The sequence below is a fragment of the Camponotus vicinus genome, unplaced genomic scaffold, assembly GCF_025532165.1.
Source record: "Camponotus vicinus isolate PSW18456_S1 unplaced genomic scaffold, iyCamVici1.0 SCAF_1, whole genome shotgun sequence".
In the NCBI taxonomy this organism is placed as follows: Eukaryota; Metazoa; Arthropoda; class Insecta; order Hymenoptera; family Formicidae; genus Camponotus; species Camponotus vicinus.
The window spans coordinates 38021068-38045761 of NW_028141945.1; the positions used below are offsets into that span (position 1 = coordinate 38021068).

The 24694-nt window shown below is 40.4% G+C and overlaps 1 protein-coding gene across 2 annotated transcripts in view; it reads left to right on the plus strand.

Moving 5' to 3' along the window:
• Positions 1–24663, plus strand: part of Hs3st-a (Heparan sulfate 3-O sulfotransferase-A) — a 43556-nt gene extending 18893 nt beyond the window's left edge. For both annotated transcript variants that reach the window (XM_083089376.1, XM_083089385.1), the window contains 3 exons: positions 6708–6801; positions 9173–9389; positions 9482–24663. In XM_083089376.1, the coding sequence (XP_082945502.1) occupies positions 6743–6801; positions 9173–9389; positions 9482–10357 (1152 nt within the window). In that variant the 5' untranslated portion in view covers positions 6708–6742 and the 3' untranslated portion in view covers positions 10358–24663. The remainder of the gene's footprint in view (positions 1–6707; positions 6802–9172; positions 9390–9481) is intronic.
• The last annotated feature ends 31 nt before the right edge of the window (positions 24664–24694 follow it).

Below are 24694 nucleotides of genomic sequence, written 5' to 3' on the forward strand. Positions count from 1 at the left end.
GTGTAAAATGGATAGTTATTAGTAGTTGAAATAGCTGAGATGAAATCACGTTTTTTTTCCTATCGAAATAAAATAGATATTCGGCGAAATAATCACATCTCGACTTATCCCGATCTATTAATATCGACGTTGACGAAGATCGAGGCGTCATTTAGTTATGTCGTGGTATTATAAAACTACGATCGTATTATCGGAGAGACGCATGAACTTTTGACCCGATTGTAGTTCTTTAGCGATATTCATAAACATGTCGGGACAGACGAATGAATTTACTGAAAACGAACGTCAGTTGTATCTACGGTTTCACTCGCTTTAACTGCAATGAATATTTACTTCCGTTTACGTTGTTCGTTTCCGTTTTTTCGAAAATTATGAGAAATTAATTAAAGCGAGGGGATATAAATGATGCGAATAAACGAATAAAATGAACGCATGGTTGAGCAACACATACTCGTTTCTTTTTTCTCTTCCGTGAATATTCATGAGCGTGTGTGAAACAGTCGTATCGTGAAAATGATAAATTCGTTATTTGATATCAATGTATATTTCATAACGTAGCTTTGCTTTTTGCGTTGCTTATTGAAGAATCGCTCGCGGAACGTTCCATCACGATCCGCTCGAACCATACAAATTTTCGCGAGCGAAACGCACGCTATTAAATCAAATACCATCTGTAGCGAATGAATAGGATTTGAGGCAATTCTCATTGATGAATTGCCTTGACTAGTTCAACTAACGAAATGAAAACACTCGAGAAGAAGGAAGAGTATTCTCTTGGTAGCAAAGAACGCATTAATTCAAATCACTTTGCAGAGCTGGTTCGCATTCTAGACAACCGGAACACGATTATTTACACAAGCATTTGGGCTAATATGTGTCACCCACGCTTATCCTCGCGTGGGCGACGCTACGCGCGCCCGTCTGATCAATACGGGCTTTCACTACTCGCAGAGCGAACGCGCCAACTCATTCATTCACGACACAGACACAAACATGTAATTTGTCTATTCCGTTTGCGGGCCCTTCTGGGATATACGTAAACATACGATTAATCGAGTGGATTGTGATATCGGAAATTGACGAGGGCTTAATCCGAGGGCGAACGAACGTATCGCGATACAAGTTGTAAGCTGATTGAAAAATGTCAAGCGGATTGTCGGACACGATTAAACGCACTTGCGTGTCTCCGATCGATGTCTCGTCGCCCGTTATTCGTTTTAAGGATAAAAGCGAGGTCAGGTCGATCGCCAGTCAGAGAGACCTTGACTCAGTGGCCGTACTCAGTGGCGAGTGCGCACGCGTTTGATTTCATCTTCTCTCTCTCTCTCTCTCTCTCTCTTTTTCCTCTCTATCTCTCTCTTTCTATCAGTCTGACGGCAATAAGCCTGGACGGAACACAGAGTAGATATCCGCGCGCCGCCACTACTAGGCCCCTCTCTACTACTGTTACTACTACGTTTACGCTTGCTGCCCTATTCCCTCCCCTTCTCCGCGATCGTTCGTATACGCCTACGATACTCCACTCACGTGTACGACACGATTCTCCTACGCAACGCAATTAATGAATACGTCACGAAGAGGTCTGCGCCCGACGCTCAATTCCCTGACCTGACCTCCTACGCTCGACGAGAAGGTAAGATCAACCCTCGGGCGATTTAGAATAGGAGATTAGAATAATCTCATCACTCCGACAATCGATTACCGAAGACATCTCTGTTTACGTGCTTGAATGAAGAACTCGAATGCGATTGTCGTTCATATATGTATCTTCGTTTTATCGTTTACGCGATTGCTATTAGCCGATGGCAATTAGCGCTCTCTGTGGAGGTTATTAATTGCCCTATTTTTATTATATATACAAACACAAGCGTTGTTCAGGGTTGCCACGTAGCCGCGCTATTAGTATGCATAACCGATTTCTTTTTTTTCGCGCATCTTATTTCAGACCTTCGCGTCGTCAGAATAAATAACGAGAATTTCTTAATTTTTTTCCGCCGGGAAACTTTATTGACTATTAAAAAATTCAAGGGAAGAAGAGAAAAACGCAAGTATTAAATAAATTCACCTCGATCACGAGGGAGCGGAAACAAATTTAATTCGATTAAAAATTCATCGTTTAAAGGACATAGTTTGTACATGCTCTCGATGTAGTCGGTAGTCATCGAAAAGAGGGAGACCATCGCATCTTGAAAAAACTTTTACGATATGATTGATAACACGCTATCGGTTTTCTAGTCGAGTATAATGGATGCTTTAACACCTGGTTCGTGTTATGAATAATTATGTAATTTGCGGCGAAATGTCGGGAGATCCTACCGCGGAGTATATCGATCAGACGCCACAATTATCCGATATCAACGTACGCGAAACTGTGCGGGGAATCTCATTTCCTCGTATGACGTAAAATAAATTATTACGTGGCCGGATGTATACAGGAATAGAATTCCTCGTAATCCGTTTCCCCACGTTCGAAAATTCTTTCTTGATCCTTTTTAGCATTGGCGCTTTATATTGTTTATATATGCGGTCGGACATACTAAATAACCCAATGACTACAGATATACAAAGTGGAAAAGGTCAAAGGATGCACCGAGATAACGGAACGCGCATCCCCGTCCTTGAAAAGACCGAAACGTTCTAGTTGCACAACGGTCGCTTTCCAAAGTTTTAAAGCGCACGAGCTGTATCTAACCCTGCAAATTACCATAATCGGGTTTGCAGCATCGATTATGCGAACTATGTGGCCGAACCTCCGTTCACGCTACCTTCAAATTCGTGCTACCAAGGGCTATGCGCCCGCAAGAATAATTTTTTCCCCGCAATACTTTAACCGCGAATATGTAAATTGGGAATTTTTATCATTGTGAGATAACCCGTACATATAAAGCGTACGAAAATTCGTACTCGGGTTCGCGTGTTTATGTTCATCGAACTGTTTATATTCGCCACACTTTACCGAAGTTTGGCCGAATACGAATAAATGGTCGGGAGAAAACGTGTGACACCTATAGAACTTCAACGTTAGGAAAGAATCGAACAAGTTCAAGGTTCACTTTATACGTTGAAACTATAACGAACATTTGACCTCTGCGTCCCTAGAGCTATACGGCGGAAATGTGTCGATGAAGAACACTCGATGAAATCGGAAACTATGTCAAGTATCCTTGATAAAAGAAGGAGAGGATGAGGCAGAGAGAGAACTATAAGAGAGTGGTATTGCAGATTCCAGAAATCGTACTGAACTGAACAAGTTTCTCGTTAGCTTCCAAACGAAAATCAGTTAAGGTAATCGAATCTTTTCTAAAGGACCTCTCATCTTCTTCTTTTATTCGGCTTAAGAAATGCAGTTTCGCGCTTAATTTCGTACTTGCGTTTACGAGGAGGCTTCGAGAGATAACGTTTATCTAGAAATGCGCGACCCTTTGCTGACAAATGGCGCCTTATCTCGGCGATGCCGCCTTTTCATCGGTCCAGCGAATTATTCGACCCTTCGATAAGGGAGAGAATAAAGTTTGGGCACGAATCTCGAGTACCGCGCGCTCTTATTTAAGCAGACGGCTTAACTCTGTCAAACTTATTCCGAGCTGTCTTATCTCTGGCGACGTTCAATTTCGAGAGCAATCCGACGTAATCGCTAATCCTTTGTCGATCCTGTCCTCCTAGAAACACGAATTTACCTCGTCTCGTTCCTTGACTCGAATTTCTGAAACGTCCTGCGCGATTCTGAAGAATCTGTATTAGATTCAAGATAGAGAAATAGCTTTTCATATTTATATACCTTCGTGTGTGGTCGATCGGAAAATATTTCCTCTCGTTTCTTTTGACCGATATGTCAAATTCACGATATACTTGAAGTTTCTGGGAAAGTATCGATTGCAGTCGCTATATCTATCGCTATTCGTCGACACGGCGGGCGAACTTTTAGCGTTTTCGCGTGCCTCAGACACATCGACCGACAACTTCCAAAGCGATCGTTAAAGTAGCGGTACCCTCGAACGATTCTTATAGGCGCCGTTCGAGAATCATGCAATTTGCTGGAATTTGCATTTTTCCTCCAAGTCTCATCAAAGTTACCCGGGGGAATCATAATTGGTTAACATTATAACGTCCTTAAGAATTTTTTTGTATTTTCGTTTTCAATGGGAAAGAAAATTTGAAAAAGACTGATCGATATTTAATACATGATAGTTTATCATCGCGTCTTTCTCTTAGATATTATTTGATTAATTTAAAGTCATCAATTCTAAGACAAAGTCGAGGATAAAAGTTGGCCTCGTTGCTGTAAGAATTATCTTCCAATCCTATTTTCCATCCTCTTAGAGAGAAACGCGACGTTTGCATTTTCAACTTTTAATATCCTCTTTACCCTAATTCTTCATTTCCATGCATAAGATTATCTCATCCATCTCCGACAGTACTCGCTTGTCAAAAAAATAGCAATTTTCGTCTAGTCTCTAGGAGAATAGATGGCGAAATATCCGGATAGCGCGGTCTTATCGTCCTCCTTCCTGTCTCTCTTTTTCTCGATGAATAGAATGTAATTTCACTTCCGTCGCTAATTCCCTCCTTTTCTCCTACGGCTCGCCGTGTCGTGGAAGGTTACGCAAGCAAAAGAATGTTACGAGTTACATCACATCCCCCGTGCCATGCATTCGACATATCGATTCATCCCCCATCGTGACTCGACGTAACGCGACGCGACGTGTGTCCTTGTTATTTCGTGCAACGGTCAGACGGTCGCCAGACTGACGTAGATGAAAATAGGCAAGCGCATTTAGAACAAACGTGGAAACGAATCGACAGCCGAGTAACCTCCGTCGAAACACGCCGGCTTTGATCGATATGCATTCTTGCGATGACGATATATTCAAGGTCAGCGATATCCAAGATCGACCCCAATTTTTTGCATTTTCATTTTATTCTTCTCACTTCTCGCACGTCAGTTATTTTATGCTCATGTATTGTACTTGTGACGTTTAACATCTTTTAATTAATGATAAAGTTTTGTTTGCGCCCTATTTATCGCCCTTGATTGTCTTTTTATTACTTTTTCTATGATATATTCAGGTGAGCCTTTAGAAATTTTTTATTTTACATTTTGTACATTATTATATGTACACAGGATGCATCGCATAATAGGGACAGATATAATGTGGTAATGCATAGATCGTCGTCCCGTGTTCCCAGATAGAACGTCGCGATATATCAACGAGCGTAATGGTGCACGTGTCGTAACGTCGTAGATGAATGGATATGCGTGTTTATACACCGTTGTGCATCGTCGCGTCGGTTTTTCGAAGAATGCACCGGTGAACAAAAGTCTGAATACATATAACTGATAAGAATAATCGTTTCGTGGAAATGAAATTTCTGCTTATTCATGAGAAAGAGACAGAGGGAAAGAGAGACGTAAATATAATAGACTGGAGGACATATAGAACATAAATCGATATCGTTTCTCGAGGAACGTAACATTTATAGTCCTTTAGAACCTATCGACCTTAATATCGACGGACGTAACAATATATACAGGGTATTCTAAAAAGGTATGTCAAAAATTTAAGGAGATATTCCTCACACCTGAAGGATGAAAAAATGTTATATGGACATAGGTGCGGAAATGCTTATTTCAGGAGTTATGTTGAAAATACTGTTAGCTGTATTACACAAGGAAAAATTTAATTTAGGATTAATTATTGTAGACGACAATCGTTTAATTAGGCTTATTTACATTTGGTTTTAATGTGACCTTGACTATGTTACAATAAATGTTGAAAATGTTCACCATTTTCCTGAATACAAGCAGTGACACGTCGATCGATTCACGGACACGTTCAAAAATGCCTGGCGTACAGCGGATTGTCTCGCAACCTGCAGTGATACGGTCACGAAGATCTTGAATATCACGCACTGGTGGCATTTTTGAACGTGTCCGTGAATCGATGCGTCGACGTGTCACTGCTTGTATTCAGGAAAATGATGAACATTTTCAACATTTATTGTAACATACTCAAGGTCACATTAAAACCAAATGTAAATAAGCCTAATTAAACGATTGTCGTCTACAATAATTAATCCTAAATTTTTCCTTGTGTAAGTAATACAGCTAACAGTATTTTCAACATAACTCCTGAAATAAGCATTTCCGCACCTATGTCCATATAACATTTTTTCATCCTTCAGGTGTGAAGAATATCTCCTTAAATTTTTGACATACCTTTTTAGAACACCCTGTATAAATCGATACGACGTGCATTTTGTCGAAGCCTGAGAGATGCGCGCGATTCGAAGGAATAAGATATATTTGAAGTGCACCCATACGTACGGAGCTTTTAACAATACTGCGAACGGGGAGTTTGGAATGAGAAAAGTTGCTATTCTCCTCGCCGAGTGATTCTATTTACGCACTGTATGTACAAGTTACGAGCTGTGCAACTGGGTCGCCGAGAGGAGTCTCTGAAAGGCGTTTGATTTCCCTTAACATCGTTCTAACGATTGTCCCTTAAGGTCGCTGTAGACGTGATTATTATGTATTAAACATAGTTTAAAATTATCGCATAATTATTCAAATTATATTCGTGCATAATAGAATAATAACTTAAACATTTAATTACAGTACATGTGTGTGCGTAATGGATTACATTTCCGCGAATAAGATTTGCAGTTTAAGCGCTTTCTCTAACGATGCGTGCTTTGCATTGTTTCAGAAACTCCGAAAATGTGAACGTCTAAAGAAAGGCAGATGCTCAACAAGGCGCGGCCTCGTCAAGAGTGGTCTCCTCAATCTCCCATAGATGTCTTGTAAGTATTAAAAATCACCCTGAAAAGCTACGCTACGCGAAATATATTTCGCTATATTCCCTTCTGGTTTGTCCGACTTGATTACATCGAGATCGTATCCGGGAGCACCGGATATGTAATTAGATGATTAAAGTTTCCGCTTATGTTCTCCCGACGAGAAAATTGCCGGTTCTCTCCGCGTCCTTCTATTAAATTAGATGAGGTAATATTTAATTTTCATGGAACGGAAGATTGTTTGTCTCTGTTTTCTTCTTATTTTTAAATTGCCGATTTTTCTCGTAATTTGTGGGAGTGTCAGATCCCGAGCAAAGTGAAATCAGCTTTGTGCCTATGGGATTATAGATATTAAAGCGCTGTAAACTTGGTTGGCCGTATAATTATACGGTGATGCGCTACGATAATGAGTAAATAGCGCGGTCGTATTCGATAGCGAGGAGAACGGACACCCCTGGCAGGGGCCACAACGACGCGGAAGGCAACTCTGGAAATTGCAATTTGTCCGGATAACACGGGCCGCGTATTTCCCACGGAAACACCTTGGCCTGCCGCGCCGCGCCTCGGCACAAAGCAAATTTTAGCGAGAAAACTTGCGCATCAAAACTCCCGTCGTGGCAACGACGGTGTTCGGGTCGACTATATCGCGAATGTTGTTTCGAGCGTTCTCCAAATAAAGGTATAATATTAAAACATCTGTGAGAAATACGTACGCGCGGAAAAGTCTCGTTCGCGGCATCAACCATCCGTGTACTTACGTATACGGAAAATTGTACAAGGAAGCGCACACTGCCGCATATAAATATCTCCGCAATCTCTCGCGAACGTGCAAAGTTTTCCAAGATTCTCGAACGGAAAGGAGGAAGAGGCGAAAAAGGATAAAGGCGAGGCGATTTCGTTACCAACGACACGACAGATTCGCTAATTGCGACTCGGGTTGCAATTAAGACCGAACGTTGAGACGAAAAATATATACTTTTTCTATTACCCTCTCTCTCTTTCTGACAAAGCAATGAGAAACCAATAATGATGTAACGCGATGGATTAAAGCTATCGGCGATAAACGTTAGAGGAGCCATTACGTCGGAATACAAAATGCAGCCACATCAAGTTTAGATTGCGTTCTGTCTCAGGGGTACCGACCTTTCTGCATCATTTATAGCGGATCGATCCTCCGTTCTTCCGTCCCTCCTTCCTTCGCCTACGTCTCGTTTCACAAGTTCGTTAGCTATTCGAACTTTAAGAGCTCGCGACTACGACTAGTTTCGTCACTTGTGAATTCCGATTCGTTCTGTGCTTCATCCTCCGAGTGTAACTTTTACCACGAGATCTTTATTCGCTCGGGAACATCTAATTTACATGCCTGTTGCACTAATTCTGTAAACGCTTCAGTTAAGATGACAAATGCAATTTGGAACAAGTTGAGCGTGCGAGAAAACACGTCTAATTTCGCTTCTTTTATTATCCATCTAGACTATATTTCGAGAGCGATAATAACTGCGAGAAAATAATGTAGTTATATAGTCTATATAATTAGAATACACACATCGAAGAGAGAGAGGGTAAAAATATCTAAAATTTAAAATATATCATCCAAGAGATATAGCTCAAGAGTTTAATCGTGCCCTGATGAAGACCCATTATTTTTCGCTCGCGCGACAGCATGCGGGCCGATGATTTATCATTCTCAAAGAGAGAGAGAGAGAGAGAGCCACGAAATCTTAAACGGTTCGCGGTAAACGTTGGTAAATCCACCGACACCGATCGATACTTTTGAGCCCGCATTCAATGGTGAACGAAATTAGCAAGCGCGGCATTGACAACCGCTTTGTTCGTCCGTCACGCGATAAATTTGCACCGGTAACCGTAGCGTTTCGTGTAAATGCCAATCAGCTGCGCATAATTATCAGTCACGAGCCACTGCGGTGGTTCTAAATTGTTTCGAATCCTTCGGTCGAAATGCGCGAAAAACAAGTTCTACGCCGCAAAATAATCAATTAATCTTACACATTTGTCGGGAGATGAATTCCGATAAATCAGACTTGAAGTTGTAATGGCCTGCAAGTTGGATTAGAGTACCGCGCACATCCGCCCTGCACGTTACACTGTAATAATCGACGATCACGGCGGGGTTTAATCATTCCTGCCTCGCCTCGATGGGGAAAGAATAAATTAGAGACACCGTCCGTAACTAACGGCGTTGTTGCGTGCCAAGAAAGAGGGAAAAACGAGGGAATAACACGATTGCCCTTTGAAAACTGAGCGGATATCTTTTTGATCGTGTATGAAGATGAGGGGAGAAAAGGAAGAGCGGGACAAGACGGTACACTTTGAGTATATCTGACGAAATAACGACGTTTCTTCGTGCTTGTCGCAGGTGGATGTCCCGCTCCGCCATGAGGCCGGCCGAGGGTGACGCATCGTCAGATTGCATCTTGATAGTCGGCATATCCAGGTCGAAGATGGCCGTCGCTTTCCTGTCGGTCGCTCTGCTATCCCTCTTCCTCACCTTTCACATACTTTATGACAGCGCCGTTTACAGCCTCCACGCGGTCTCCGCCGTCGAAGGACGCACGGTCGAGCTGGTCTCTCAGGTACGTGTCTCTCTGACTAGAATTCCATATCGCGTTAATGTCTCCAAAGACCTTCACGTATGGTCTGCCACTACTGCGGTGATTTATGGCAGGTACGCGCGACGCCGCCGCTCCTCTTCTCCACCTCCAAGGTACACTTCCCGCGAACGAATCGCCATCTCCCTCAGGCCATCATAATCGGCGTACGCAAATGCGGCACGAGGGCGTTGCTGGAGATGCTCTTCCTTCATCCGCAGATACAGAAAGCGGCCGGTGAAGTTCACTTCTTCGATCGCGACGACAATTACGGGAAGGGTCTGGAATGGTATCGACGAAAGATGCCTTACTCCTTCAAGGGGCAGATCACCATCGAGAAGAGCCCGAGTTACTTCGTGACCCCCGAGGTGCCCGAGAGGATTCGCGCGATGAACGGCAGCGTCAAGCTGCTGCTGATCGTGCGGGAACCGGTTACTCGGGCTATATCGGACTACACGCAATTGCGCACGCACGCCGCGACTGCGTCCACGTTAATCAACAATGGCACGCCGCAATTGCAACAACAAACGACGCGCACTTTCGAGGAGCTCGTTATGCGACCCGATGGTACGATTAACGAATCCTACAGACCGGTGGCCATCTCTCTCTATCACACTTACATGCATCGCTGGCTGGAGGTGTTCCCCAGGGAGCAGATCCTCATAGTGAACGGTGATCAATTGATCGAGGATCCGGTACCACAGCTGCGCCGAATCGAGAATTTCCTCGGGCTCGAATCGCGCATCGGCCGGCACAACTTTTACTTTAATCACACCAAAGGTTTCTACTGCCTGAGGAACGAGACCTCGGAGAAGTGTCTGAAGGAGAGCAAAGGGCGCCGTCATCCGCGCGTCAGTCCGATGGTCGTGACGAAGCTGAGAAAGTTCTTCAACGAGCACAATCAACGCTTCTACGAGCTGGTCGGCGAGGATCTCGGTTGGCCGGAGGAATAACCATCGTGGAGAGCACCGACTCGTTCGTTATCGACGCGGGTCGCGCGCGCATCCAGCGACGAGCACGATCGTTTAACTAAAATCGAATGTCCTCCCCTCACCGAAGAAGAGATACCATTACCGATCAACGGTGGAATCGACCGCTGCAAGCCGAAAAGAAGATTCCAACTGACGTTGTCGATGAAGATTCCTCGGGATTACATCGTTCCCATCAGCGATACCTGACCTGATCTCTTCGGGGACACCGACAGGATAAGTAGTTTATTTATTAAAATAGTTAATTTAGCCCCTTGTTTTCGAGAAAGAGATATAATGGGCTGATGTTTGACGACGAGAGCATCGGATGGATGCACGCGAAAACAGCGTCTTGTTATTGCATTACCAGTGTAAGCGTACGCGTACAATGATGCCAGAACACTTACGTTGGCCACCGGTAACGTAGTGAAGGAGGTAAGCACACAAGTGAAAATCGCGTGTACAGATACACGATTTTTGCTTGTGTGCTTACTTCCTCCACTACGTTGCCGGTTGCCAGCGTAAGCGTTCTGGCATCACTGTACGCGTATACAAAGACACGCACACATGAAAGTACACATACACATACATATACATATATACATACACAAAGTTACAATAACGCCGGCCAAAATAAAGTAGAGACGCGGATCCGCGAGACAAACTACAATCGCTTCGTGGATCCACGAGGCATGCGGATCACATTGGTCCGTGACTTTACATATCAATTTTACATATCGATAGTTTACATATCAATAGGTTAACTAGTTCGTACGACAAAGATTGAATATTTTTATAATCCACATTGGAAGTTGTTATATCGCTTATGTCGTTAAGGATATTACATAACGCGAGAGATCTCTCGCGGTGATCAAAAAGATCGAAAGTCTTATTGCGCCTCGCGCATGCACGATCCACTATCATAAATGAAGAAAAAGGCGAGGAGGGAATGGGAAGAGCAGGGAATCGAGAAGGGTAGGGGGTACGAAATAATTACGCCAATTCGTTTTTTTGCGAATCGAAAGCAAATCGAACGCCCGAGCTTTTATTTTTCGCCGTCTCTCCAACTTTATTTCTTCCCTCTCGCGGAAGAACGCGAACGTTCTTCTCCATCGTTCTCTGACACTGGATATCGGCGCAAGCGTTCCTCTGGGAACACGAGGAGAAGTAGGGTGGAATCCGACCAACCGCGAATAAACTCGTCAACGGTTCGAGAGGCTACACCGTAGAAATCTTGATAATCGATTATTTTCCAAATCCCGATAGAGAGCTTGTAAACGCGCGCATATAACATTTTACATACACATGTACCAGTAACTTTTACCGAAAGAGATCGAAGCGAATGGCTGCGTTCAGCAAGAAAAGTTACCTTGCAACTGTTGTAAAATTCGTGAAATTCTGATTGGTGTATGCTCTTAAATTCAGTCAAAATTAAGAGCATATACCAATCAGGCTCACGAATTTTACAACAGTTGCAAAGCAGCTTTTTCTGCTGAACGCAGCCATTGTCGCGAGCGATAAGAGCGACGTGACGACGGAAATGTGTCAACATTATCTCGACGTTTTTGCCGAAAGAGTTGTGAATAATTACACGGGTAATTAATAATTCGGCTTGACGTCGACGAGGATGATGAACACCGCGAGATGGAAATTGAGATAAATGCCCTGCGGAGTCTGTTCGCGGATTCTAAGATGAAGACGTGTTAAACCTCACGGTGACAAATTATGTTGCAGCCGTTTACGCTCTCGAGTAATTTTGGAGCAGAATTTTTACATCTTTTTTTCACAGACTTCAGGCAAGAATGACCGTTGATAAGAATCATTGGGTGCATCCAGAAGTACAACCGGTCACTGAGCGGCCAAGTAGCAATTGAATGTGATTGGTTTCTATGTTTGAATTCACCAGTGAGCGGTTTTGCTTCTGGATGCACCCATTGCGACGATTATTAACATAATCACACGCATCTACAATCATTGAGAACAGGAGCGGGATAAAAGAAGCGCGAGAAACGACAGCTTGTTGCTCAACGACAAGTTTTTCTCTCGGAAGGATACGACGCCATAAATAATCCGCTTTACGGCGCAAGTGAATCGTGCATGCGCGACAAAGTGCATCGTGCGTTAATTCGTGCGATAAATACGCGGTCGCTTAAAGCTCCGATTCAGGCGGCCGGAGATCTCGGGAGTAATTCGCAATTCGAAGCCGAGTGCGTCAATTTCCCTCGCGCTACAGGAACATGACTCCTAATGTTTGACATCCTTGGGAACGGATTCAAACCAACCGAGAAAATTCTGTTTGCGACGATTAAATTACTTTCAGTGAGAAGAGAAAATGTTTATCTATAGCACACTGCGAGAGACGACTAGACGAACCTAGTTTTTATTTATAGCCATTTAAAAGCCAAGCTTCGCTTTATCCCGACCCCGTTAATTATCTCGTCTCCGCAAATTTCCTTAGCTGCCGCAAGTTACACGTGACTCGATGATCGGCTCCTAAAGTTCCCAAACTCGACAATCTCAACAACATTAATTTCTGGTCCCGAGCGACTCAAAGAGAATCGCTTCGCTGATTTTCCTTTTCGCGCACGCGCTTCGATCTAATTTTTGCCCGAGGTTCCGTAAGAGTTGTAATTTTCATCAAAAGCGCTTTGTTTTCTTTTATTTTTACTTAATTAGCTAATCAGTTTACAACTTCGTAATTATTACGCGCGGTTTAATGACTCTTGATTAAATTATTCCGCTAAAAGAACTGCTTAGATGAATTTTTCTTCACCGTTTCTTCGATGTTATGTGCAAGAAAATTTTAAAATTTTACTCTGCTCAAAGTATAAACTTTGTGTTTCAAATTTTTCATGTATTTCTTAATTTTAATTTCTAGAAATATGCAAAAATATAAATTCTATAATTATCTCTCTTCTTAAGTTACCTCATGAGACACAGATTGCTCGAACATAAATCTTTCGGGATTAGAGATTGAGAGGGAAAATACATATTATATATGAATACTTATTCCTTCCATTCTCGAGTAATCTTGAATCAAAACGAGCGGACAATTGCTGTTACAAGTAAATTTTCAATTACTAGGTAGGCGATCGCGGCGTGACCGAGGACGAATTTGAAAAAGTCACGCCATCAAAGTCCCCCTTATAATCTTCCAGTAACCTCGCAAATATTCAATTCCACCTTGACTCGATGACCAAGCGAGTTTGTATATTACACGCGATCGCCTTTCTTAGCCTCGCTTAAACGCACGCAAAAACGCACATTTTCGCTCGATATTCCTCCTCGTGACAAGCGAAGGGATCGCGTTTATGATTTTCGACTTTTGCAACCAATTAAGAAACTTGTACATACACTTTAGAAGTCACGAGAAGGTACTTCTCGATAAGAAGCGTAACCTGGTCACCTTAATCATCTCCCATTACGCTCGGTTACGCTCGTTTAAATGATGGAAAAAATATTTTTTCAATGAATCTTTTTACGTTTTAACGAGCATTTTTTTTTATATGAGATTGCTGCAACGTTCGTTCATTGATTAATCGTATTCGCTGCTCTTTACCCTCCGTGAGAGGTGAATCGAGATTTCTCGCGAGCGAGAATTTGCACAGCTAAATTGTCGCACATTCGATTATAATAATGTCTGAATGGAGACAGAATTATGCAACATCAGAGAGAGAGAGAGCAGACATTCATTCATTCGAATATCAAATTTCGCGACTTTAATCTCGTTCGAATCGTCTATTGTTTTGGGTGTCATTGAAATTACGCTACGAAAAAATATGATCTCAAGCGCAAGGCAAGATAAATATTATTCCTATATATATATATCTCTCTCTCTTTCTCTCTTTCTATCTCCATCTCTCTCGTTACTCTACGAGAGGGAATGGGTAAAAGTTTCATTCCCCGGCGCGCATCGCGCGATCACGATATTCTCCCTCGGCCTCCGCGGCCCCGGTCTCGGGCCATTCACCCCGACTTTAGCAGAGTTAACACCCCCTTTCCTCTCGACGAGTGTTTTTTTTCTCCATCCCGTTCTTTTTTTCTATTCGTCGATGTCCGGTCAATCTACGAGGGATTTCGCGCGGCCTTTCCATTTTATGTAACAAATATTTCCAACATCAAACGTTACACATGGCGTGGAAACTCTGCAAATCCCGGTCATCTCTCTCCGTAACTTGCGAATGAAATATGAAGCGCGCAAGAATGCGCGGCGTCGAATGCGTCATACACTTTGTTACGCGTGTCCGTTGACCCATAAATGTAATATGCGTCGCGTTGAAAGTAGAAATTGAATTGGGGTCTTTCGGAAACAGCTGCCTGTGCCCGGATAACCTCTTTGCTCCGACTGATCGATATTGCTCGCCATTCACGCGGACGTCCGGCGAAATGTACGCAGATCCGGCGGATCCCTCTTGTCCTTTTCGTCTCCATTACGGATGCACCCTCTACGGAGCGGCCGAGATGAATATGTATTTTCTAGCGAGCTCGCCACGCGAAAGTACTGAAATTTGTAAAGACCCGTCCAGACCAGCGTGTGGCTCTGTCCCGACACCCGTTCCTATGCAACCTGTTTCCTCGCTTTCCCGGATAATAACGATCCCGCGTCCAAGAGGTTTAGTCTTGAAAATGATAAAGACGCATCTTTATGCCGAGTTGTTGTCGAGGGAAAAGAAATCAACGAACGACGAAATTTTTTTAACGCTTTTTTTTCATATTTTCCAGTTTTCTCTTTCTTAATATTAATATCGACGCCCGCGGACAATGAAATTCTCTGACGCGACGGTCGCGGGAGGCGCTTCTTTTCGCGTGTGATGAATATGCATTTTATGCAAAATGCAGCCGCATTCGCCGACTTCGAAGTCGAAGAGGAAGAAGAACTAAGGCTTCGTAGGAAGGAAAGGCCCGCCGCCTAACGATCTCGCATAAGTCGTCGCGAATGAAGGAATTATGCAGGATTATAAGAGCGTGGATTCTGATCTAATTACGCCTGTGAATTCGAATGTTTGTAACGCGAGGGTGACTGACCTCGTCCAAGGGCTCGCGAGTACAAAGAAAGATACAATGCATCAGAAAAATCAAATATGCATAGATAAAAGTGAGAAGGAGAGGAGCAATGTCCTCCCCGAGGGAACGGATGAAAGTTTTACGGTCGAGTATCGACTATCTAAGCGCGCATGATAAAATTCAGGATCGATTCTCTCTTAATAGCGTATTACTATGCGATACTCTGCGTGGGCGACGGATTACTTGGGTCTCGCGGGATAATAATAACGCGGTAATCAACCTTCGAGAAGTTTCGCGGAATAAACGACTTAATAATGCACGCGAAACGCTGTCGGAATTCGCATGTCGAATGGATAAACGAAATTGAATTGCAACATTCACGGTCATTTTGATAAGTCACACAATGCACTGTTTGGATTAATGATATTTATCTCGGAAGAACCGTTTTTTTTTCCGCGGTTTTTCGCGATTTATTATAATATACGCGTAACGTTACGTAAAGAAAAATATCCGTGTTTCTTCTGCGTTAATACGTTATAATTGCGCAACTTATTTGAACAAATATTGTGATAATAATGATAATACCCCCATGTATACATATTTTCTCGCGTTTCTATGACGGAAGTAAAAATGGTAGATTATTCCGACAGCCGCGGAATACGCGAAGCTACAACGGAAAGCGGGAGAAAAGCGAAAAAGCGTGAAAACATGGGCTGTTATCCAGCGAAAATCTAATTAATCGCTCGCGCAAACTTTTTCACACACAGTTTGAAGCCCGGAACCTTTAAAATTTTTCGGCCCGATCTCCGGAACGAAAAACGGACACAAAGGTCATTCATTTGGGTATTTCACGTGACAGCAATGGAGGGCAGGCGGGGAGGGTCACCGGAAATACTCTAGTAAAACGATTACTCGAACTCTTTACAATTCAAATTTTGCTTTAGCGTTTTCAGAACAATTCTTCATTTGTATTACACAATCGTACATGAAAGTATAAATCAATTTCGATACAAACGGGTGTTCTCGAATGGTTTTTATAGACACCTCGAGCGCAAGCTCGAATATCGAAGAACCGATGCTATGTACATATATATCTGTACAACCTCGTTGAATAATCGATGAGAGTCGCTCGATCTTCGTTTGTCTCATTGATCGTTACCCCATTTTCCATCAGTTATTTCGTTGCCCTTCGTTGCTACGATCGGCATTGAACAGATCTGGATCAGTTAGATCCAGAAAATTGCGGTCCATAAGCATATCGCACAGTCGATAAGCTTTTTCTCTTCTCGCAGATAAGATTTATCTTTATTCGGCCTGTTGAAACACTATCCCCGAAATTTATTTCTCTACCAGCGGATAAATTTCGAGTATTCGGATACGAGTATGTCTCTTCAAAAACTTAATATTTTCAGAAACAAATATCAGAGATATATTATCGAATCTATCTAGCTCTATCGAGTTCTAATGTCGCAAAATTTATGGACAAGGTTGCGAGATAGGTTGCACGTTCTTTCTCGAAGAAATTGACGCAGAAAGCTTTGACTCGCACGAAAGAAGAAGGGGGTTAAATCATGGAGCGATGAATAAAACCAAAGACATTAATAAGTAAACAAAGAGGGTGCATGAGAATATCTCTTTTTGAAGAAAGAGTGGCATGCATTCTCGCGCTCGTAGCGCTAGTCATTAAAAGAAAAATAACATATCATACTTGATAAGTGTAGCATAAGAAACATTCAATGATCCTTGGATCGTTCGAATCTATACTTTGATGAATCCTCGGATCATTGAAACTCTCGAATTATATATCGGATCCGCGAATTATCGAAATCGTTGTGAATCGTTTCTTCGTGCTGTTGCGCCTGCCACGATTTTTGTTGCGTGAATTCATTCTTGTCAAGCTTGAAATTACATTTCAATTACACAATTTGATACTTGTGAATCTCTTCAATAATATATACTCGATTACGTCATTTTAGTGCGAAAATCTAATTTAAAACTATTGCCAAGGCATCGTCAAAATTCGAAAACGAAAAAATTAGGTGATGACTAAGACTAGAAATGAAAAGTACGAGAGATATACGACAAGCGGCAACCTGCCAACGAAAGAAAATTCACTCGAGGAGGGTCTATGAATGGAGGAACACGCGGTGTATATCTACGAGTACAATGTGTACACGCGCGAGCTGTACAACTTGCGCTTGCCTTCCGTTCCTTCTTATCGGCTTTCGCGAGTCAACAGTGACAGCCGGGGGTACACTCTCCACCACGAGATATCTCTATAAGAGAGCGTCTCCATCCCTACGCCCTGCGACTCATCCCATTTCCCTTCACCTTTACCGTCTGTATCGCGCACCCCAGGGGAGAGCACTGATTTATTTAAAAGACGAAGTCGATGTTGGCGCATCGCCCTCAGCAAGAGTCGCCGCTCGATTTTCGGATACATCTCAATTTTCATTTTGATATATATATATATAGTTATATATATAAAAATACAATTATATATATATATATATATATATATATATATATATATATATATATATATATATATATATAGTTTTACTCTAAAAGCACGTTTTTACATTTATATTGATTGACGTGTGCTAATTTTTTTAATTATTTTTAGCGGTCCTCTGCGTTTAATTGGGTAAATTTATCGCGCACTTCACTCGAATTAAAATTTTTAATCTGAACTTATCATGGCAAATATACTTCACTTTCAATTAATGGGATTTCTCATATTATTGAAATTGTAGATTATATCTTGTGCATTATTTTTAATCTTCAATCGCTTATGACTGTAAATATTATTGAAGCCTCGGCTCTCAACCAACTAACATTTTCTCCATATAGATTGCAGTATCTATGCGATACTTTCAAGATATCGCGAATGATCCTCCAAGGGAATTCCTCCGATCGAAAACAAATAGGGGGAGAATAATGTATATTTGTTCGTCGTTTATATACGACTCCGCTTTATATCACGAAACAATGTGGCGGGCGCAACTGACGTTCTGTCGACGAAATATCAGATATTTTATCGAGATGGCAGCTTCTCGAACGCCGAATTGTCTTTCGAGTTGTTGACCCGATAAGATATTTGACATATTGTTCGCGCGAAGAATGCTAAATCAGAGGTGCACAAACTAATGCGCATTCAACTCGGTGTACAGACCAACTGTTGTTATTTTTTTGAAACGTATAAATAGAATTAAGTTAAGATATAATATTCTATAAAGCACTCTCTACACTTTTACTTGACGAGGAAAAATGTACAGACATTGTTACGTTTTAAAAAAATCAAAAATCATGTTATTTTATATAGAATTATCTCTGTCGTATCAATTTACCTCTTTTATTCAATTTCGAATATCGATATGTCAAAATATTATATATTTTATTTTTCTAGTATTAAGTTCGTTATTACTACTGTCACACTTGCAATCTATTTTTATAACGATAAAAATTGAAGCCACAAAAAAGAGACGATATATTGATTAGTGCGAACTGGGGCCAGCATCCTTTTTCGAGAAGAAAGATATAATTAAGTGTGGAAAAATCACAGTTTTTTTTTATTTTATTAACCCGCTCGTTTATTCAATTATATCGTTATATCACTTGTGTGTGTGGGTGATTTGTCTTGATATATTTCTGAAATATTTGTCCGGGTGACACAAAAGCGAGTTTGCGCGCCGCTGGTACAGGCGTAAGAGAATAGATATAAGGCCCTAGATTTACAAAGAGCCGTAGCTATACGTTAAGCAATAAGCCATGCTAAAAAAAAGACGATACATATCAACAATTGCCTGTACGGTGTAATACGGTGTCATTTCTCGACACGTGCACCGGATTAAGCGAAAACAAAAAAAAATCACAAAAGCGAGGTGTCCGTGCAAAGCCGAAAACTATCGAGAAGCGATCGCGTTAGTTAGGAAAAACGGGAAAATGCTGTTGTATCGTGTATACGAGATTTCTCGAAATGCGATTATCCGTATATTTACGAGCTATAGTGGTTGAAATTTTTCAAATATTCCGCGAAGCTGTAACACATATGTAGCGTAACCAAGCTAGATACTGTCATGAACATTCGCAAAATGTTTTTATATATTTATTCGCAGCAAATATTTTTACATACATACATATATAAATATATATATAAAACGAAATCTTCAAAGAATAAAAAACTTTCCGTTGAAATTTTGGTAGCTTTTTGCTCTAAAAATACACGAGGAAAACATAACGGGGACGTAACAAAAAAAAAAAAAACGCGAGAGGATTGTTTCGTAAAACAGGGAGCTTTCTCTCTCTCTCTCTCTCTCTCTCCCTCCTCAAGAGAGCGCGAATTAGTACACGCGAAAATATCGATCGTCCCGAGCCGCGGCGTGCAAAAAGTGGCAAAAAAATTGGATCGTTCCCGGAAAAAAAAGAGAGAAAACATCAGCGGACGGGGCTTCGTGTCCGTCTGGCGTGGCCGCATTTTCGTCGAGAGAGAGTTTAGCCTCTGGCGGAGTACAAAAGGCTTTTGCGCGGTGACCCGGCAAGAGTCGTCGGCCGGCATTCGCCTAATCGGCCGAGAATTGATTCCGATAACACACGGAAATGACACGACGCTACGACACGCGCGATTTGCATCCGCAGGCGGGAAACGGCCGGCAGGATCGGTCGAAGCTGCACAAACATGAGAGTTTATGCAAAAAGTCTACATGTACATACATATGTAATTAGTTTTTATTTTATATCGTACTAAAAGAGATACGCTTTTTTCCTCGATGGCTTCTCGATCGTCAAGGGTGACGCGCAACCACCTCAAAATTGCATCAAATTAACGCTATAGTTCAAAACGAGTACATATCATTAGTTTAATAATGACGCATAGTAAATAGATTTAATAACGACATTAACAATTAATTTATTATACATTTACTCGTATCTTATACATATATATAATATACATATAAAAATTGATATTGTATGTATACATACATCTTGTATGTATACATCTTGTATCTATACATACATACATACATACATACGTATATGTACGTGTATGTGTGTGTGTATACACACATATATATATATATATACACACACAGCTATCACATAAGTTTTAATAAAATGTGTATAGAAAGAAACGAGAGAGGGAATGCGTATACCTTGACGATTATTCGTCGTTCCGATATGCGAACAGAAATACGAACTAAACTGTTCCGATATCAATAAGAGTCGGTCGAAACCAGACAGTATTTTAAATGAGCGTAGATAGCGATCGTTAGTTACATATTTATACCGTTTAATGTCGATAATCGGTTTTATGTCAGAGTTAGTTCTTTATTACTTTTCCCAAAAATATGTTTTCCCACAAACAATTAAGTGTACCAATGAGCTCTACTTAAAGAATACAAATAATTTACAACGTTTATTTTTCTCGCGTAATAAAGTTGTAATTTTTAAAAATCAAAAATTCTAAATTTCTGCATTTTAATTATACAAAGCCGAATGTTAATTAAGCACAATTGCGCTTCCACAAAAATAAAATTTTATAACAACTTATTGTTATTGAGAGATTTATCAACAAATTATATATACATATATACATATTTAACTATTATACACGCGTATTAATTTGACGCCGAAAAATCCTTGTTTTAATTAATTGTCACGAAGCAACTCTTCCTCTCGTCGACTTTGCTCTAGATCGAAAGTAACACAAAAATATAGCTTGTATTCACAGAGAAACAAACATATGCGCGCATTCATGCTCACGCCTACACATACACGTACACTCTTAACCAAAAATATTATCGTTATCGATGTCTACGGTAAATTGTTAAACCAAGGAACGAAGTGACAATGAATCTCAGAATCGTTGTCACTCGGACCGATTTGTAATTAACGTTTAATGATATTTATTATTTTTTTCCCCTAATAGCATATATACCGTGTATGTGTTTCCCGTCGTGATATTACCCTGCCATTTCCTCTTTCCTCGTACCTCGGTAGGAACTTTAAGAATATCGAATTCTCGTGTCGCTTCTTACTCTCTTGTACCTCTTAACGGGCGCTCCATTAGACGCTCGGCGTCTAATCTAATTAATTAATTCCCTAATACGTTGTACTTGGTCCGATTGTTTAACTGCATATACGAGCCAAAGTCAATTCTAACCGTTGTTATGTCTGTGTGATTGTAAGACATCAATTTTGCTTCGTATCGGATGGCATTGCGACGTCTCACCCCCCTCCCCTCCCCCGTCACATCGAGTATATTTGTTTGGTGTGCAAGGCGAGAACGCATACGTGTTGTGTACTGTATGCACAGACGGCGATGTAGTATGCATACAACTCGAAATTTTGCTCATACATGAAAAAGATGCAGGATAGAGAAATAAAATTCAATAAAAGAACGAATACTGTATTAAAGAGAAGAGTGAAAATCTACATAAGGTAATGATTACACCATCGCAATCGAAATAAATCACCAAATTTTTTATAACAGAAGAATACACATTGAACGCTTTTATTGAGAATTTCTATGGACGTAAAATTAATTTGAAAATATAAAAGTAAAGATATCTTATAATTGATTAAAAATACCATTGCGCAAAAATTGCGATAATCGGATTACTCATCTCGAGTACTCAGGGCTGAGATTTTGCAATGCAGTCATCGAGTTAACCCCTTCTGCTCGATGAGATATTGCGATTAACAAGCAAATCTACAAATATGTCTGAAAAAGATGTTGTCAGTTATTGATTTTTTATTTAAATAAGCAACGAAACTTTTATGAGACTCTCGGTGTACAAAAATATCTTTTAGGTCGATTAGCTCAAATAATTAAATGTAAATAAATTCATCACGCGAACTATACGATTATGCTAAAAATACTCAAAAAAAATTTTTAAATTACACATAGTCATTCTATTAAGAATAATTAAATCACAGAATCTCATCAACGGAAATTACGTGACAAATTTGTGTACGTTATATATTTGATAGAATGCAATTTTATTGTAAAATATTTACATGCTATCGTTACGAATTCATAGGATAATATGTGTGTAGAATTAAATTAGATGAATAAATTGTGATTTACATAATTTATATCTTTGCATTCCTTTATATATACATATATACATATCAGAGATCGATAAGAGAGTTTTATTATTCCGAGAGTCTCATACGCAGTATGTGTTAATACATTGTCGTTGGGAAGGGGTTAAAGGGATCAAAGAGCTCGTAGCTTAACCACGTATATAACCACGCTTCCATCGCGTTTCTGTGCACATTATTGTAAATCGCGGACGAACGCGTTATTAAAACACTGAAATCTATATTATTTTCTCAACTAAAACGATGCTAATGTAGCTAGCCTATTACACTTTTAGCATGTAAAATATTCAGCGAAACGAACATGATTGTTTGAAATATTTTTGTTTATATATATATGTGTATGCACGCGAGTTTTATATTTGACAAAACCCCGATGAAGTTAATTGATAAATAAACTTGTTATACATATGTATACATTTTTTATTTGTCAATTAAACTCGGGATTTTGTCAAATATAAAGCTTTGCATAAATCAATACAAGTTGATCAAAAAATTTGAATTTTTGGGAGGCACGTGGTAAATATTTTGTTTCTGTTTTATGCGTCTAAATAAATTGTAATTTGATAATTGTGATTTTTTTTCTTATCGAGCTGGGTAAAGCTAAAAAAATGAGAAAAATGAGATAATTTTCTAATTATTTTATAATGTAGAAAACACATTCAAGTTTGATTTCGTCTTGCTGAATATCATTGAAAAGCGATAGGCGTGCGGAATTCGACAGAAAAAAATAATACACAATTTGCGTTCGTCGCGCGACCAAAATCATATAAAGTAACAAGAAGCAATAATCTTCACACGCGCGTAATAAAAGTCAACCCACGATTATAAAGAGGAGACCGAGCTCTCGCGAGTAAGCACATTTTAATCAAACGTGTAATCTTCGGCGTATCTCGTCGGTGTGGATTTCGTCGGGAAGAATCTTGCGAAGAAAATTACTTGCTGCGCCGCAGATTATCCGGAAGAGAGGAAGAAGGAGAGAGAGAGAGAGAGCTCTGTCGAATCGAAAGAAGAGTGAGACAACAAACATCGAGATACGTATACGTCGCATCGAAAGATGCAATCGATTTCTGATAACATGATGCAGACGTGCATCACTAAAAAATACATCATATATCGGGTTTTATTGCGATCGAGATGCGATTTTTAACGCGGATTCGCTTTGACGAACGGTCTATATAATAATAGGAGAATATCTCATTTTCTCTGCATAATTTCATATAATAAAAAGATATAGATAATAATCAGCTCGCTTATACATTTCGCACACGCAGTTATATATATATATTATATAATTACGTAATTGCGTGAGAAGCGTGCGTGCGAGCAGCAACGTGCTTCATTGCGATCATCTCATTGATGGCTTATTTCCGGCGCCCCCGCCGACACAAAGCGTCGTAAATCATGTTTTTATGGCAACGTTTTGTAAACGACCGAATAACGAACCGAATTGCGAATATGTACACCACATTTCGTTATATACGTTATCATTAGCGTAAATGAGAGAGAAAAAGAGAAAGAGCACCTACGGAGCTCGTATCGCGCGTATTTATTCGGCACTTTACGAATCGATCATCCCGTAATTAAAACGCAAAATATTTTGATATATGATGTTTCTGTTCATCTTTACAAAATTAATAACGAGGTCTCTTCGCATTTATTTTCAGTATAATATATAATTTGCGTTAAAAAATCATCTTTCGTGAAAAAAAAGATTGTCAAAATGATCAATTATAAATCATTTTTAGACAGTTTATAAATTTACTTTACACGATGTATCGATTACAGCGAAAAAAATTTGAAAATTACGAAGTTATAAAAATTGCTCAAATTTTACGGGATGATGACTCGATTTTTTTTTGGACTGCGACAAAGCTTCGAGCTTCACAGATACCCGATATACCGAAAGTTATCAAGCCGAGCAAAGTTACGTTCGAGAAGTCGAGCTCTGGTGCTAAAGGCGGTAATATTTCGGTGGCGATCAACGACTCGATGATTAATCTTAAAACCTTTTGTATGTTTATATGCAGTTAAATGATATGTACATAACTATGTAATTCAATGTCGTAAAATTAAACCGATTGTAATATCTACACGTACCTCGTTTAGCGAAAGGCATGTGCTTCGAATTATCCTTGTAAAATTTCATAAGATGATATTAAACGGAGAAATCCTTTGAGAAATTTTCGTTGTTGTCGATCGTTGAAAGAAGTA